Here is a 16,573-nt window from a genome sequence, read left to right on the forward strand (position 1 = left end):
AGTGGCCGAACTAGTACTACACAGCATGAACTATGGAAGCCAACTACATTAACAATGACTGGAGTAAGTTCACATGTTGTTTTATCTTCGGCAGTGCATACTTCAGAAGAATAGCTAAATTGAGATGTAGAACCATGGTAAGGGGATCAGGTAGTAACTCCAGGTAGTAACTCACCTGTTGGTGTTTCCTCTCCATCTCCACCAGCTCTCCCTCCACCTTGCTCTGTCTCTCCTTCACCTTGACCAGCTCATCGTCTTTGGCCTGCATCTCCTCCTCCTGCCGGGTCACCTGGAGCAGAGGTTTCACCTGGAAGGGAAAAAGGAGGAGGGTCTCATCAAGGTCAGGGGAGGGAGGAAAGGAAGAAGGGAATAGGATAAGGTGTAGAGAAATGGTCATATGCATCCTGTTAACAGAGTGTGTAGATGTGGTCTCGCGGCACGCTCCATCAGTAAAACCCCCACTCACCTTGGTGAAGAGTCTCCACCACTGCCAGTGGCGCAGCTTGAGGTAGGCAGCACAGTTCCTCTGGAGGACCTTCAGAGCACTCAGCTGCTGCTGCTTCTTAGCAAACGCCCTGAGGAGAAACATAATTAAGAGACTGATATCACATACAGTTTTACTTTAGCTACTTAACTTGGCCACAACTGTATCTCAAAACATAACACATATCATTTTGACTTTATACAGTTTTAGCAACTTCATAACTTATCTGTACTTATGCCCCATTTTTGTGAGTTGCATTGAAATCAAAGGGCATGAACATGCCTCAGTAATGAGGTGGACATTTAAACCTACTTGACTGAGTGATAGGGGAGAGACAGTGGGGCTGCTGAGTCATGGTACTTACTATGTAAAGTGATTTGAAGTCTGGAAGTCTGGAAAGTCTGGCTATATAAATATGAATTAAGTTATGAATCAATAATTAATCCTAATGACTCACTTGCGTGCCAGGTAGCCGCGGCAGACAGACTGGAAGTAGATGATGATGTCAGTGATCTTCAGGTCTCTCTCCTCCTCCAGGTGGGCCAGGACTCCGGTCCTGAAGAAGATCTTACTCTGGCCGATACGGAACAGGTTGGGGTCCAGTTCCAACGCTCGGATCTGTTACCATACACAGGAGAAAATGAGAAAAGTCAGCATGCAAGTCAGATATTTTTTGTTTGTTATTTGTATAATTTTAAACAGGCTGGTGCATTGACACAACTCATATTTTCATGAGTTTCAACACTTTTGCTCATTGTGTTAGTTAATTAATAGATAACTTTGGAAGCCCTTACCATCCTCTCGCAGGCCTGTTTCCCGTCCATGAAGCCCTTGGGTATGGCATTAGGGGTCAGGATCTCGTACCTCAGATAAATAGAGAGGTTTTAGGAGTTAACACATGGGCATATACCCAGAGATCACTGTAAGTGAGGGCAGTCTAGTCTGCTCACAGTGAAGACAAAGAACACAAGCACAATAGTTACGTGTTCTGTTTCCGTGGTTACCTCTGTCTGAACTCCTGGAAGACGATGCGGTTGGGGAAGCCCTGTCTGCAGATACGGATTCCCTCCAGAACTCCATTACACCTCAGCTGGTCCAGAACCAGATGGGGCTCCAGCTTACCAGCCTGACAGTGATGAAGTGAAGTGTTATAAATAAATAATAAAAACTGGTACAGGTGTACAAGCAAAGACTATTACCTATTAACCTTGTGTCTACAGAAGGTCTAGCAATATATACTCAGAGAAAACCCTGAAGTTAAGAGATCAATTCAAGTCTCGCCCCTTCTGTGGGCTTTAGTATAGAACAGGTGGCCTGGTATAGTTAGACTGACATGTAAAGTATGACAGGATATACTACTCACCTTCTTCTCGTGGTTGGGGATAATACAGCGGACAAAGTTGGGGTTGGTGTTCCTCAAGGTGGCCATGAGCTTGGTGAGGGACTCCTTGTAGAGCTGGCCCACCGTGCGGAACATGCCCTTCTTGGTCTTGTAGGTGGCTCCGAACGTAGTCTCCGCCATGCCCGCCACCTGGTCCAAGCCCACGATGCGGTCCACTGGCGAGGAGAGAGAGTGAAGGAAAGGGGTTAGAAGAGGGGGGGGGTCGGACTTGGAGACAGACAGACAGACAGACAGACAGACAGACAGACAGACAGACAGACAGACAGACAGACAGACAGACAGACAGACAGACAGACAGGCAGGCATGCAGACAGACAGACAGACAGGCATGCAGACAGACAGAGGAAGCTGGGAGTAGCAGCAGCCAGCAGCAATGTGTGTCAGCTGAAGGTGTAGACAGATGAGGACCTCAACACGCCAAGTAATCATCAAGCCCTCGATGAGTTGAATCAGGCATTTTTATCCGGGGCTACAACAACGATGTGTGCTGTTGGGGGTACTGGAAGACCGGAGTTGGGAACCACTGCTATACAGTATACATGCTTGGTTCCAGGGTCTGTATTCATAAACGTTCTTCAGGTACAGCTGATGAAGGGTGGGATGGTTGCTAGCGGTAAAAACAGGTCTTCTTCAGCACTATGTTCCCACACTACTCCTTTCAGCAGTCATTCAAAGTGACAACCTTTTAGGATAACTACAAATTAAAGGCCTATTCTTTGGAATGAAACTAAAGGCATTTCACAGCCTGGGACCTTTCCTACACATTGTCTTTTTTTCATCATATTAGCATAATCTGACAGGGCCATTTCATACCCGTAACTTCAGATTCACAACATGCCTCGTTTCATTTTGGTGTGTCATTATTTCTGGGCTGGCGTGTTGACAAGTGTCATATTTCCAACACGTGGCATAAAATAGTTTTGATACGAGGCATGCTGATGAATTAACAATTGTTTATCCAAGTGTCCATACAGGTAATTCATCAAAATCAAACCTCCAACTGTGTTATTAGGCTTCTAGGGTTTTCAGGCAAACAGAACTCCAGGAATGTCCTACAAAGTTCCAGACTTTCCGTTTTTAGTCTGTAGATATTGTACCACTGTCACACCTGCTGTGTATCAACGTCTATAGTACTGTAGAATCGGGCCAAGAGAAATGCCAAATACTACATGTGGTTCCAATTCTCTACTACTTTGAAAAAATAAAAGGGGGAAATGAATGCCATTAATCTTTCGTCAGTCAAGCCTCAATTCTTTAATTCCCTTTACGCTTAAATATATGCCTTGGAAAGGGAATAAAACTCAGAAAGGAGAATAGGCTTTGGTTTGGAATACTGAATAACCAGTGCTCTTAACCTTTCCACCATACTGTAAGGAAGCGGTCAAAATGTACACTATTGTTACCCTGAGGAAAATGGGGGAGGGGCATGCTTTTTCAATTTCAGTCAGGGGGCGGGTTTACAATTTTGTTTTATTTAGTCCAGGGGAGGGTCATGTCATTTGGAATTGATTCAACGTCATACACTCATAGAAAAAAAGTTGCTATCTAACCCTTTGAAGAACCCTTTTTGGTTCCAGGCAGAACCCTTTTGAGTTCAATGTAGAACCCTTTACACAGAGGGTTCTACAATGAACCCAAAAGAGTTCTACCTGGAACCAAAAAGGGTTCTACCTGGAACCAAAAAGGTTTATTCTATGGGGACAGTCGAAGAACACTTTTTTCTAAGAGTGTATTGCTCAGTGTTCGAGAATGAGTTGCTTATTATATCTGGATGTGTGCCTGATGATGCCCCTCATCCCTGATTCTCTGCTGGGCGCGCAATATCAAGTGCCACTACTGTAGTCTCAATAAAATGATCCATAGACTATAGGCCTAGGCTACATGAAGAGCACGCTTGGAAAAGCACAGGGCAACATCATATTTCGAAGAAAATGTACTTCCTTCCTAAGTTTATGCGCTGCTGGGATGGTGTAAAAATAGGCTACACTCTCAATCAATCCATCAATCAAATTGATTTATAAAGCCCTTTTTACGTCAGCAGATGTCACAAAATGCTTATACAGACACCCAGCATAAAACCCCAAAACAGCAAGCAATGCAGATGTAGAAGTACGATGGCTAGGAAAAAATCCCTAGAAAGGCAGGAACCGAGGAAGAAACCTAGAAAGGAACCAGGGGTGGCCAGTCCTCTTCTAGCTATGCTGTGTAGAGATTATAAAAGTACATGGCCATTAAGGCCAGATTGTTCTTCAAAATGTTCAAATGTTCATAGATGACCAGCAGGGTCATATAATAATAGTGGTTATAGAGGGTGCAACAGGTCAGCACCTCAGGTGTAAATGTCAGTTGGCTTTTCATAGCCGAGCATTCTTAGGTCGTGACAGCAGGTGCGATAGAGTGAGAGAGAGCGAGGGAGAGTTGAATTACACATTGCAATTGATAGGCTGTCCCAATCATGAGCCCTGCTCTTGTTGATGTAGGCCTATAGTATTTTGTGCAGCCTAACCAATGGTTGTGCTGTGTAAGGTGGCACTTCAGGAAGCAAGTCAAAGGCTTCGTCCCCAAAATGCTATATTTGTGTGTGCGCTGACCAGCCCTACTGATGTCCTGTTCAGTTTGAGAAGAAGAGCGTGAAGATGAGAATGAGGACCGGAGGTAAGCTTGCTACTGCTATAATTGATTTTAATAAAAAACAATGTTTCGTTGCCCATAATGAAGCTATTTATCAGAGTTACTAACCTCACAATAAGCCTTTTTCAAGTAATTTACATAGCTTACATTACAAAGAAGTGTCAGCTGTGGAGATTGACAGCGCATGGGTGCTGAAATGCTAATTCAAGAAGGCCTAATTAATTTAAACGATCTTCATTTTAATTTGACTTTAGGCTACTAACAACAAGAGGGCTTTGTGTTGGAGCCTTTTTCTTCCTATTCAAGATATAAGAAGTAGGCCTACCTGTTTGACAGATAAAATTATAGTCTATTATCCACAGACTGTCAGCCAAGTCCTTCAGTCACCATGCACTCCTTAAATATCTGTGTCAGTGAAGAGCTTAGTGTATTAAGTTAAAACCAGGGCTCGAATTGATGTGGCTTTTGTTAAAGAAAATGGCTAAAAGCATACGCCTACCCCTTGCTAGCTTAATATTTTCCTTTAAAAAAACACAACAAAAAAAACAGATTATATAAAGTGATCAATAACGCAATGTTTGTGCTAGAAACAAGTTGTAAAACGCGGGGGAAAGACGTGAGTACGATGCATATGGGATATCTTTGGTTTGTCTCTATGACATTCAGAGGCTATGCTACAACCACCTATAGGAGATTTAAAAAATGGACTTCGCTTGGGAAGTAATGTGTGATTCTGTCACTATTGTTGGATTCTAGCTTGAAATATACTTAGTCATGTTACCAGACTAGAACTTCTTGATTACTGTATATGTACAAAAAATGTATATGTTGGGGTCAATGGAGGGTGGACAGGAACTAAGTTTATGGAAAGTTACTGACTGAGACAAGAGTGCAGAAAGTGTACATTCTGTCAAACATGTTATTGTTACATCTCATGGCTCCTAAGGAGGGAGGCAAAGGGCAACTGGTTTCAGTCACTGATGGTAGGATAGTCGTTAGGGAGGAGCGAGGAATTCGGCCCGAGATCAGGTCAGATGAAGTGAGAAGGAACAGTCCAATCCCACACACATATACTGCCATGCCCACAAAGATTCCAGCATCAGGCAGGGCCATGACTACACCAGTGAGAGGAGCCAATTCAGTTCCTGACTAGCAACAGAGGTGTAGTGGCTGTCAATATGTGCAAGGAGTTGACTCTGCCTCGTAGGAGGGTATAAATATATGTGCTTATATAAACATGTCTTTGTCTTTGCAGCTGTATGACCCAGTGGGTGAATAAACTTGGTTTGAGCTTCTGCTTGTTCAGAACCTAACAGTTGGCGTTGTCGGCAGGATTCACCACGATTTACAGTCGAACTAAAGAGTCCGAATCAGTGAAACAGGAGCCGGCACCAAAAACAAGGTAGACACAGTTCCTACACCTGTTACAACTCATTCTGACATCTTGGGGAGATGAGAGTCGTAGGCTGAATGAATTATTGGACACGGACCTAGAAAGCCTAAGTTTATTCAGTAGTCCCATCGTGTTACAACCAGTCGGAAAATATTGGGGGAGGGTAGGTTCCGTATGGATAGGTCCCAAGTGGGGGTGTTCCTCTGCAAGATCCATAAAAATATAGGGTTACGGGTAGGTTCCGTACGAATAGGTCCCGAGTAGGTCCCGAATTAGTTCCCTGCAAGTTCCATGGGTGACACTACAGTGTAGGGTAGGTTCCATGTAGGATAAGTCTCTAGTGGGGGGTGTTCCCCTGCAAGATCCGTAAGTGGGAAGAAAGTCCCAGCCGCAGTGGCCGTAGAGTGTGTGTGTATGGATAACGTGTCATACTTGAGTACTAGTACGGTATGGTAGGTTGTAGAGAAGTAGTCCATGGAGAAGGACAAAGGAGGAATGTGGATGGTGATAGAAGGTTGCCTATAAGTTCTGGAGTAGAGCCTCATTCACAGTTAGAAAAGCAAAAAGATATTCAAATGTTTTTTAACATGATTTGTGTGTATAAGCAATAGCAATAAGGAGAATGTTTGGTTTATGCCCTATTGGGGCGGGGAACCGTGACAGATTGTGCGGAAATAGGAAGATAACTGTGAATACTTTTGGTTGTGTGTGTTGTCAACAACAAGGATATATGAAGCGTGACACCTGTCTGTATAAGACATTAGGTCTCCCCTATTCCCAAGTAGTAAATTGGCAGACACTTCAGTAATGGATCTAATACAAAGTAGGTTCCGTGACCAAATGATTAGGTACCTATACCGTAATTACTCTCCGGAAAGTGGACTAAATTGCTCTGAAAAGCCCGTATTATTGTTTGTTGTATTTTCTTCATGGTATAATCATTACATAATTTGAATTGAACAAAACAATAATAAAGGCTTTTCAGACCAATTCAGTCTAAGTAGGCAGTATCTTATGCTAGCAGGAGTAGAGCATTACTGAAAGGTATTGCCATCCATTAGCCTAATGACTACTATACTAGTACTGAGACATTGGAGACGACCAACAATGACATGCAGCCTAGAAGCGACGGGAGCCTCTGTATGGAGGTAGTCTACACCATGCTACACTGCTAAGCCATGGATCTACATCAGTATGTCATAACATAAAACGTTATCTATCTATATGAGCAACACGATGCTGCGCTGGTAAGCCATGGATCTACATCAGCATGTACCAACATAAAACGTCATCTATCTCTATGGACAACACGATGCTGCGCTGGTAAGCCATGGATCTACATCAGCATGTACCAACATAAAACGTCATCTATCTCTATGGACAACACGATGCTGCGCTGGTAAGCCATGGATCTACATCAGCATGTACCAACATAAAACGTCATCTATCTCTATGGACAACACGATGCTGCGCTGGTAAGCATGGAACCTGCTACAGCTACAGTCATTACATTCACCTGGAGGCTCATCAAGACTAGTGACATTGTTCTGTATCTCTACGATACAGAGAGACAGGGGGATAAAAACACCTGACAGAAGAGAAAATAAAAACAGAAAAAGGTTGAAAACATAAACAGAGGTTAGAAGGCTGAAGTCCGACTGATTACTATTGGTACCATGTTAGCTAAATAAGCAGCAAACATTGTACATTGACAATCTCTAAAACAAATAGGCCTAAATTATGATGGATTAACCAATCTAACGAATAATAACTGTTAATCATCAAGCCAGTGCTAACACATTCCTTGTCTGTTAACCATGTGGACAGGACAGGGGCCATAACTTACCATCTTTCCAGAGCTCGGCCACAAACTTGTCAGTGGACTGGTTGAGCAGCGAGGCCACGTTGTCATTCAGGGGGTCCATGTTCTTCATCAGCCACTCATCTGCCTTGTAGTCCACCTGGGGAGGGGGGAGAAGGTCAGAACCATCCAGGCCTAGAGAGATATAAGCAATAATAGCCCTTCAGGGATGAATAAAGTTTATTGAATTGAACTGTCGGAGAGTGGTGATATACAACAAAATGACCGTTGAGGTTCCAAATTCATTTCACTAGGGGTGACATAAGACTCCAAATCATTCCAGGAAAGTGTGTTTAAAGACGACGTCGACATAATATTGAACAGATGTGGTTACGGTGTACCGCAGGACTGCCTGTATTGGAAAGGGCCCGGGTCTCTATTGCGCAACACTGACTGGACGCTAGAGCTACTAGCCAAACCTCCTCCCACGTATCTGATACATAAAACCAGGATGATACTCCTGCGGAATTTCAATACCACAGAGGAGAAGTTGTGCGTCAAGAGCGATACAGCAGCCAGAGGTTGATGGGAACAGGATAGGGGCTAGTGACGGAACAGACAATGCCTTATACATTATAACGGTGGCTTTCCAAAAGGACCTGGTGTGCCTCCAAGACCACTACAGGGGAAAGCCTCTGAGAAATCAGAAGATCTGGAAGTAAATCCCGCAGCTTGAAAGGACCTGGTGTGCCTCCAAGAACACAACAAACCAAAGGCTCTGGGGTCTACAAGTAGTGCAGATGACGTAAACCAAAGTAACTTGTAAGTGGATACATAAAAATAGCCCCAAACATTGCCTCAGCGGAAAAATCGGTCTATAATACATCCCAGTGCATTGTAAATGTTTAATCTTTGACTCGAGGAATGCGGCAGAGCCATACGTTTTTAAAGGGATAGTTTTCTGGATTTTTACACCAATCTTTGTCTTACAAATAAAAACCAAGCTATCCCTTAAACTATCCTCCACCACCTATATGTAATCTCACCGGTCCGTACCTTGCCAGCGTAGTGGATGATGCAGAAGTCAGCCTTGTCCTTTAGCTGTCTGGGCTTCTGGAACTTGGAGTGGGTGCCCTGCTCCTGGACCAGCTTGTCGATGAACGTCTTGTCTGTGGCCTTGGGGAACCAGCACTCCTCATCCAACAGAGCCAGCACACCAGGAGGGTTCGCCTGCAGGATGACAGCACATAGGGCCATGTTCAATAGCACACCAGGAAAAAAAGTGAATCAACGGAAAACAAATTGTTTTAGTTTACTTTGTTCCTTACTGATTCACTCTGTTTCAAAATGTTAGCTGCTCATTGAACATGACCCAAGTATTGACAACAGCACAGGAGGACACACACACACACTCACTAAACGGATACTGACCGGCCTCTCGATGAGGTCGATACAGGGCTGCAGATCCAGGCCGAAGTCGATGAAACTCCACTCGATGCCCTCTCTCTGGTACTCTTCCTGCTCCAGGACGAACATGGTGTGGTTGAACAGCTGCTGAAGCTTCTCGTTGGTGTAGTTGATGCACAGCTGCTCAAACGAGTTCAGCTACAGGAGAAAGGCATATAAATTGATTTGATCTTTTCAGAACTCAGAAACTCAAGGAACTTTGTCTCAAAAGTAAAGAAAGCAGTAAGATGGATTATTTCTTAATTCATCCCTAGGGGGAAATTGATTCGTAAGGAGTTTCAGATATGTAAAATCAACAAGACTACATTATTTTGTTTATGAAACACCAATGAATACCACTTCTAAGATGTCTTCAGCTCAAACTGGCACCTACTGCTTTTTACAGTTTACAAAACAATAACTGCAGCTGATTGAGTTTTGTTTGCTATGATTAAATTGATCCCAGGGATCGTGATTTATTTTCCTGTTCTTTTGGCTCAACATTACAACGCTGCAGCCAAGGCTCTTAGTGGGGGAATAAACAGCTGCCACAAACCAGAAGGGAAACAGACAGGTTGGAATTTCAGCACAAGATTTAGTGATCTTGAGATATTGAGTGTTCTAATCGACGACAAGGTTCATGTCAGCAATGTCTGAACCGTCTGAACTCGCCTCTTGTTGAACAAGCCTCGCATGATAACTATCGTCTATCAAGTGATAGATCAATTAATGACCCTGGTGTGAATGATATAAAACTAAATGAGGACGACACCAAAGTGCAATTGGTACACAGGATAAATGATCAGCTGTTTCCCAAAAATGTCAATCAGACCATTTCCCCACATAAAAATGTCCTTAGATCATTCATATGACCAGTTCCATAGACAGGATGAACTAAACCAAGTCCCCTCTCTCTTCTCTAGCTGTTTTCTCTGTATCTGGAAGAGATGGAGGGACCTAGTGGAAGCCTTATTTGCCATGTATTTACAGTTTTTCTCAATTGCTAAAACACAATTTCTGAAACCTTGCTCCATTTCCTGAAAACAGTAAACACAAAACCTCATCTTCAAGCACTATTTACATAACCTCTGACTCCTCTCGCAAAATGAAACATTCGCCTCAAAACAGTTTTACCTGTGTTCAAAATCAAACACTGCTCTCATAAACAAAGTGATCAAAATGATATACACTCTCAAGCAGTCAGTAAACAATCCCCCGAAAAATAGATAACACATTGTTCAAAACATACAATTCTCAGGAAGAAGTACATTTTTAATCTAAAAAAATATTCATATTTTTCCGGCATTGTCTTTTGATGAACGAAAACATGTTCTATCATAGTAGCTCAAAATTGATCAGAAATTACTACTCCGCTTTGCTCTTTGCAATTTTGTTTTTTGTTCTTCCTCCTCCTTGTACCCCTATTTTTACAGTACTGTACCCTACATCTCACAAACTTGTCCTTTGTCTCTGTGATACTGTAATTCTTGTTCTTTGTTGATATGAACCTACAACCAGTCAAAATCTATTGAGCAGTCAGTACTGTTAATAAATGGAAAGCTCAATGTTCAGGGCCATACAATTTGTCCATTGTACAGTATACAGCCTACAATGCACAGTACTACAGTATCCATTCTCAGACTTTCTCCTTCCCACCTTCAACAACCTGTTTGCTCTCTGAACTGGCTTATATTGGTTGTGTCACATCATTTGAAACAGGTTAAATCAATTTCGAGTGGTTGTGTTCAATCAATGACATGTGTTCTCTATTTGTATTTGATTGTTGCCACTTGTGTTTACCAGTATGGATGACATGTGCATTAGAATGCAGAATGTGTTTTGAGAATGAGAATGTGTTTAGAGTTTTGCTGAAAAGTGAGATCTGCAAATTGTGTTTTACCATGTGAAATGGTTTAAGGTATTGACAACAGACTGCATAATTAGCTAAATGAGTCCAGGCAACTGAGAACTTTGTTCAGCCAATGGGTTTTAGTGTTTTAGCAATTGAGAAAAACTGTAAGTACCTGTTGAGGACTACGCATTTAAGTACCTGGAAGATCTCAAAGCCAGCGATGTCCAGGATGCCGATGAAGGAGGCCCCCTGGCGTTTGGTACGGTCCAGGGCCTTGTTGATGCGGTGGACCAGCCAGCGGAACAGACGCTCGTATGTGGCCTTGGCCAGAGCCTCCACTGCAAAGTCAGCCTAGAGAGAGAGGTGGGGGAGAGGTAGAGAGGTAGAGAGAGAGAGAGAGAGAGAGAGAGAGAGAGAGAGAGAGAGAGAGAGAGAGAGAGAGAGAGAGAGAGAGAAATATGCATTGCTTATTAGATTGTCTTTCAGTGGTATGACTTGGCAAGTAAGTCTGCCATTCTCAGCCTTGGGGTCTCACGGCTAGACCTCTCTGTTGTTATAAATCTAACACAGAGGTGGACAGGAACCACACCCCACAGTACTAACATTATCCTGATGCAGAGTCAGCAGTACAGTGAGTCCATAGAGGGGTGATGAGTGAAGCAAGGAAAGCTTCTGTGGCGTAGCATTTGTGTTTTACCTGTTCTTTGGTCTGGGCCTTCTGGACGTAGTCTCGTCCCACCTTGATCCTTGGAGACAGGATGGCCCGGGTGAACTCCATCACGTTCAGCCCCAACAGGTGGCACAACTTCTGGGCCGCTGGTAGAGGAGAGGAGGAAGAGGGAGATAAAGGAGTGAGTGAAAAAAGGGAAAACAGTAATAACATTAAACGTTCGTTCTCAAGATGTGATTACAGGCAACACAAATAACTTTACAATACTCAAATATCCCTTACATAGACTCAAAGCAGTAGCAGGGAATGAAGTAGCAACATTTGAGGAGTTAAACGTTATTGGGATATGATTTTATATATATATATATATATATATATATATATAGACCCGATGGATAATCCTATAATCCTCCAATTCCCATAAACCCCAGTGAGTGGGAAAACACAGTAAAAACCATATACTTTCCATCAGTGGGACCACCGCTTGAGACCACCAGAAAATACATACCACTGGCAGCAGGCCACAGCTCCCCATGGTCGGTAGCTAAGAATTACATTCTCCCCCTTCTGCCAGAAGTTGCTCACATTTGACCGTTAATGGTAAAGAATAATAAGTAAGAACTGAACTGAGTGACTGCCTCCCCATGCCAGTCCAGTAACTCTAAGGTATGCCTGGAGCAGACCTGGATCCAAATACTATTTGAAATATTTCAATTACTTTGAGCAGTTGCTCTAGTCTGTCTGGAGTGTCAGGTGAATGGGGTTTGCACTTTTGGGACTTTTGTATTGGTTCCATTGCAAAAGACAAGCTCAACCAACCACAGGTTAAGTATTTGAAATAACTTAAAATAGTACTTGAACCCAGGTCTGGACTAGAGCTCAGGGTAGGGGGTAGTTAAACACACAGCTGTTTAGAACACCCGTGGGTTAACACAGACTCGATTTAAGACGTGTCAAAGCGGCTTTTATGATATTTGTCTTTTGGAACTGGGAAGATGTTTGAATTTTAAATATTTGTCAAGGCGGGAGCTTCTGGAGAGGTAAGAATGATAAATCTGTATCATTTCCAGGGGTAGAGTTGCCAGCGCAGAGCCTGCTAAAAACATCTGCTTCTGCCCTAGATCTGTTTTCCACATTTGGTAATAAGTGTCTGGGCCACGGCATTGACACTCACTGATACCCTCTCCTCTTGAAATGCCAAGAATGCAGCAGTAACACACGGGGTTGAGGCAAAGTCTTCATTTGTTTTTCCTTCTAAGTAAAGTAGGGGAGTAAATCTGAATAATTCTGTTGTTTGAAGGTGGGTGACAGGGCCAGGAGAGATGGGAAGGTTAAATCGTTAGAGCTCTGACGTCTGACTCAGGCTGGTTAGCACAGGTCTGGGAGGAAGATGAGGAAGAGGAAGATAAGGTCTGAACGTGAGAATGTGAGGAGCTTCCTTGACATCAATACATGTGACAACAGACAGGTGTAACGGGGGTGTGAATGTTGCTGTGTGTGCCGGGGGCACAGCGGGTCAATGTCGGCTACCTGTGTTCTCAGGCATAGAGGCCTGGTCTGAGTTCCTCTCCTTCTTGAAGACGATGTTCCCAAACTGAAGCACGGAGGAGACCACCTTCAGCATGGCTGCAAGAACAGAGAACGTTATCATAAACTTATCATGAAAGCCACACACTGCTCTGTGTTTGTTGGAATACATGGAACTGTTATGAACACGTAAAGTTATAATAATTACTGTAAAGCTGTAAAGTGTTGATGTAAAAAGGGCTTTAAAAAGTTGACAGACAGACAGACAGTCAGTCAGTCAGACAGATGAGAGTGAGGATGGTGGTACCCAGGATCTCGTCGTGGGAGAAGCTCATGATGTGCATGGCCTCCATGGTCTCCTGGAAGTTGTCTTTGTCCTGCTGACCAGGGACGGTAATGTTGCCGTTGGACAGGAAGCGGTAGCTGTTGAAGCCCTCCAGGAGCAGGTCCGCTACACAGAGGAACAGGAAATGATGTTGAGATAGCTGCTCCGAGGTCACAAAGGACAAAAGGCAAACATGCATTTTTGACAGTCTAGGTAGGTAGTGAACGACACAGAGTCTGAGTGTGTTTCAAGACACCTCTGGCCAACGGCTAGAGAAACAATGTTCTGCATGAGGGTGACTATTCTTTACAGAGGCCATATGGGTCCGGGTTGTTGACGTTATGCTGATGATACATATCAGACTACTTACACCTGAGATGTTCTCCCGCCCCACACAGCAGCTGGTAGAAGATGTGGAAGGTGCGCTCGTCTTTGGCTTGGCGAACAGCTCTTGATTTCTCCAGTAGATCTGTCCCATCACAGTCAAGGAAGGGCAGCCTTTATACAGTAAGGAAAGATATTAACCCCCTAGAGTAGATTTATGCGGATCTAATTAGCATAATACAACAATCCCCATCAAAATCTGTCAGTTTATGTAAATGATTAATATATCATAGCTTGCATGGAACATTTAAGCTAGCTGTTTGGAAGGATACAAGTTTCGATGTTGGCCCCGACAATGTATCCGGTGACATCAAAGTTGATCCGGATGAACTTTCCCTTGAGGGAGAGAGAAACGGAGGGTGAAAAAAGCAGACAAACCATTTCACTGCATCCACGTCTCCCTCAACCAGGTCTCACACTGTGCTGCAAGGCCTTCCCTTTTCTCCCTCTGAGTCACATCACAATAAGGCTACATTTAATTAGTTTGGTCCCAGAACTGTATGTGCTTTAGTCAACTACTATAGTCAGATGAGTTGGCACATACACAGATCTGAGACCAGTCCAGGCCATTGTATTTTATCCTCATTTGGCCACATTCCTATTGGTCTCTACTGTCCTGTGGTCTGGATTAGACTACATTCATCTTGGTCTCTACATTCCTGGGGTCTGGATTAGACTACATTCATCTTGGTCTCTACTGTCCTGTGGTCTGGATTAGACTACATTCATCTTGGTCTCTACTGTCCTGTGGTCTGGATTAGACTACATTCATCTTGGTCTCTAATGTCATGGGGTCTGGATTAGACTACATTCATCTTGGTCTCTACTGTCCTGTGGTCTGGATTAGACTACATTCATCTTGGTCTCTACTGTCCTGGGGTCTGGATTAGACTACATTCATCTTGGTCTCTACTGTCATGGGGTCTGGATTAGACTACATTCATCTTGGTCTCTACTGTCCTGTGGTCTGGATTAGACTACATTAATCTTGGTCTCTACTGTCCTGTGGTCTGGATTAGACTACATTCATCTTGGTCTCTAATGTCCTGGGGGTCTGGATTAGACTACATTCATCTTGGTCTCTACTGTCCTGTGGTCTGGATTAGACTACATTCATCTTGGTCTCTACTGTCCTGGGGTCTGGATTAGACTACATTCATCTTGGTCTCTACATTCCTGGGGTCTGGATTAGACTACATTCATCTTGGTCTCTAATGTCCTGGGGGTCTGGATTAGACTACATTCATCTTGGTCTCTACTGTCCTGTGGTCTGGATTAGACTACATTCATCTTGGTCTCTACTGTCATGGGGTCTGGATTAGACTACATTCATCTTGGTCTCTACATTCCTGGGGTCTGGATTAGACTACATTCATCTTGGTCTCTAATGTCCTGGGGGTCTGGATTAGACTACATTCATCTTGGTCTCTACTGTCCTGTGGTCTGGATTAGACTACATTCATCTTGGTCTCTACTGTCATGGGGTCTGGATTAGACTACATTCATCTTGGTCTCTACTGTCCTGGGGTCTGGATTAGACTACATTCATCTTGGTCTCTACTGTCCTGTGGTCTGGATTAGACTACATTCATCTTGGTCTCTACTGTCCTGGGGTCTGGATTAGACTACATTCATCTTGGTCTCTACATTCCTGGGGTCTGGATTAGACTACATTCATCTTGGTCTCTACTGTCCTGTGGTCTGGATTAGACTACATTCATCTTGGTCTCTACTGTCATGGGGTCTGGATTAGACTACATTCATCTTGGTCTCTACATTCCTGGGGTCTGGATTAGACTACATTCATCTTGGTCTCTAATGTCCTGGGGGTCTGGATTAGACTACATTCATCTTGGTCTCTACTGTCCTGTGGTCTGGATTAGACTACATTCATCTTGGTCTCTACTGTCCTGTGGTCTGGATTAGACTACATTCATCTTGGTCTCTAATGTCATGGGGTCTGGATTAGACTACATTCATCTTGGTCTCTACTGTCCTGTGGTCTGGATTAGACTACATTCATCTTGGTCTCTACTGTCCTGGGGTCTGGATTAGACTACATTCCTCTTGGTCTCTACTGTCATGGGGTCTGGATTAGACTACATTCATCTTGGTCTCTACTGTCCTGTGGTCTGGATTAGACTACATTAATCTTGGTCTCTACTGTCCTGTGGTCTGGATTAGACTACATTCATCTTGGTCTCTAATGTCCTGGGGGTCTGGATTAGACTACATTCATCTTGGTCTCTACTGTCCTGTGGTCTGGATTAGACTACATTCATCTTGGTCTCTACTGTCCTGGGGTCTGGATTAGACTACATTCATCTTGGTCTCTACATTCCTGGGGTCTGGATTAGACTACATTCATCTTGGTCTCTAATGTCCTGGGGGTCTGGATTAGACTACATTCATCTTGGTCTCTACTGTCCTGTGGTCTGGATTAGACTACATTCATCTTGGTCTCTACTGTCATGGGGTCTGGATTAGACTACATTCATCTTGGTCTCTACATTCCTGGGGTCTGGATTAGACTACATTCATCTTGGTCTCTAATGTCCTGGGGGTCTGGATTAGACTACATTCATCTTGGTCTCTACTGTCCTGTGGTCTGGATTAGACTACATTCATCTTGGTCTCTACTGTCATGGGGTCTGGATT

General features: G+C 43.6%; 1 protein-coding gene across 24 annotated transcripts in view; it reads right to left on the bottom strand.

Moving 5' to 3' along the window:
- Positions 1-16,573, bottom strand: part of LOC110485800 (myosin-10) — a 95,662-nt gene that overhangs the window by 23,690 nt on the left and 55,399 nt on the right. For 9 of the 24 annotated variants that reach the window (XM_090195890.1, XM_090195887.1, XM_036940465.2 and 6 more), the window contains 15 exons: positions 14,188-14,251; positions 13,902-14,000; positions 13,514-13,657; positions 13,210-13,305; positions 11,707-11,825; positions 11,208-11,360; positions 9,143-9,316; positions 8,768-8,941; positions 7,757-7,871; positions 1,848-2,041; positions 1,489-1,610; positions 1,279-1,348; positions 942-1,102; positions 467-575; positions 176-307 (listed from right to left, as the gene is read on the bottom strand). In XM_090195890.1, coding sequence (XP_090052016.1) covers positions 176-307; positions 467-575; positions 942-1,102; positions 1,279-1,348; positions 1,489-1,610; positions 1,848-2,041; positions 7,757-7,871; positions 8,768-8,941; positions 9,143-9,316; positions 11,208-11,360; positions 11,707-11,825; positions 13,210-13,305; positions 13,514-13,657; positions 13,902-14,000; positions 14,188-14,251 — 1,926 coding nt within the window. Of the gene's footprint in view, positions 1-175; positions 308-466; positions 576-941; positions 1,103-1,278; positions 1,349-1,488; positions 1,611-1,847; positions 2,042-7,426; positions 7,499-7,756; positions 7,872-8,767; positions 8,942-9,127; positions 9,317-11,207; positions 11,361-11,706; positions 11,826-13,209; positions 13,306-13,513; positions 13,658-13,901; positions 14,001-14,187; positions 14,252-16,573 lie in introns of all 24 variants that reach the window. The other 15 variants (XM_036940464.2, XM_090195875.1, XM_090195873.1 and 12 more) reach the window with 3 other exon arrangements.

This window comes from Oncorhynchus mykiss, chromosome 13 (genome assembly GCF_057628025.1).
Source record: "Oncorhynchus mykiss isolate SJ-2025 chromosome 13, ASM5762802v1, whole genome shotgun sequence".
NCBI classification, from domain to species: Eukaryota; Metazoa; Chordata; class Actinopteri; order Salmoniformes; family Salmonidae; genus Oncorhynchus; species Oncorhynchus mykiss.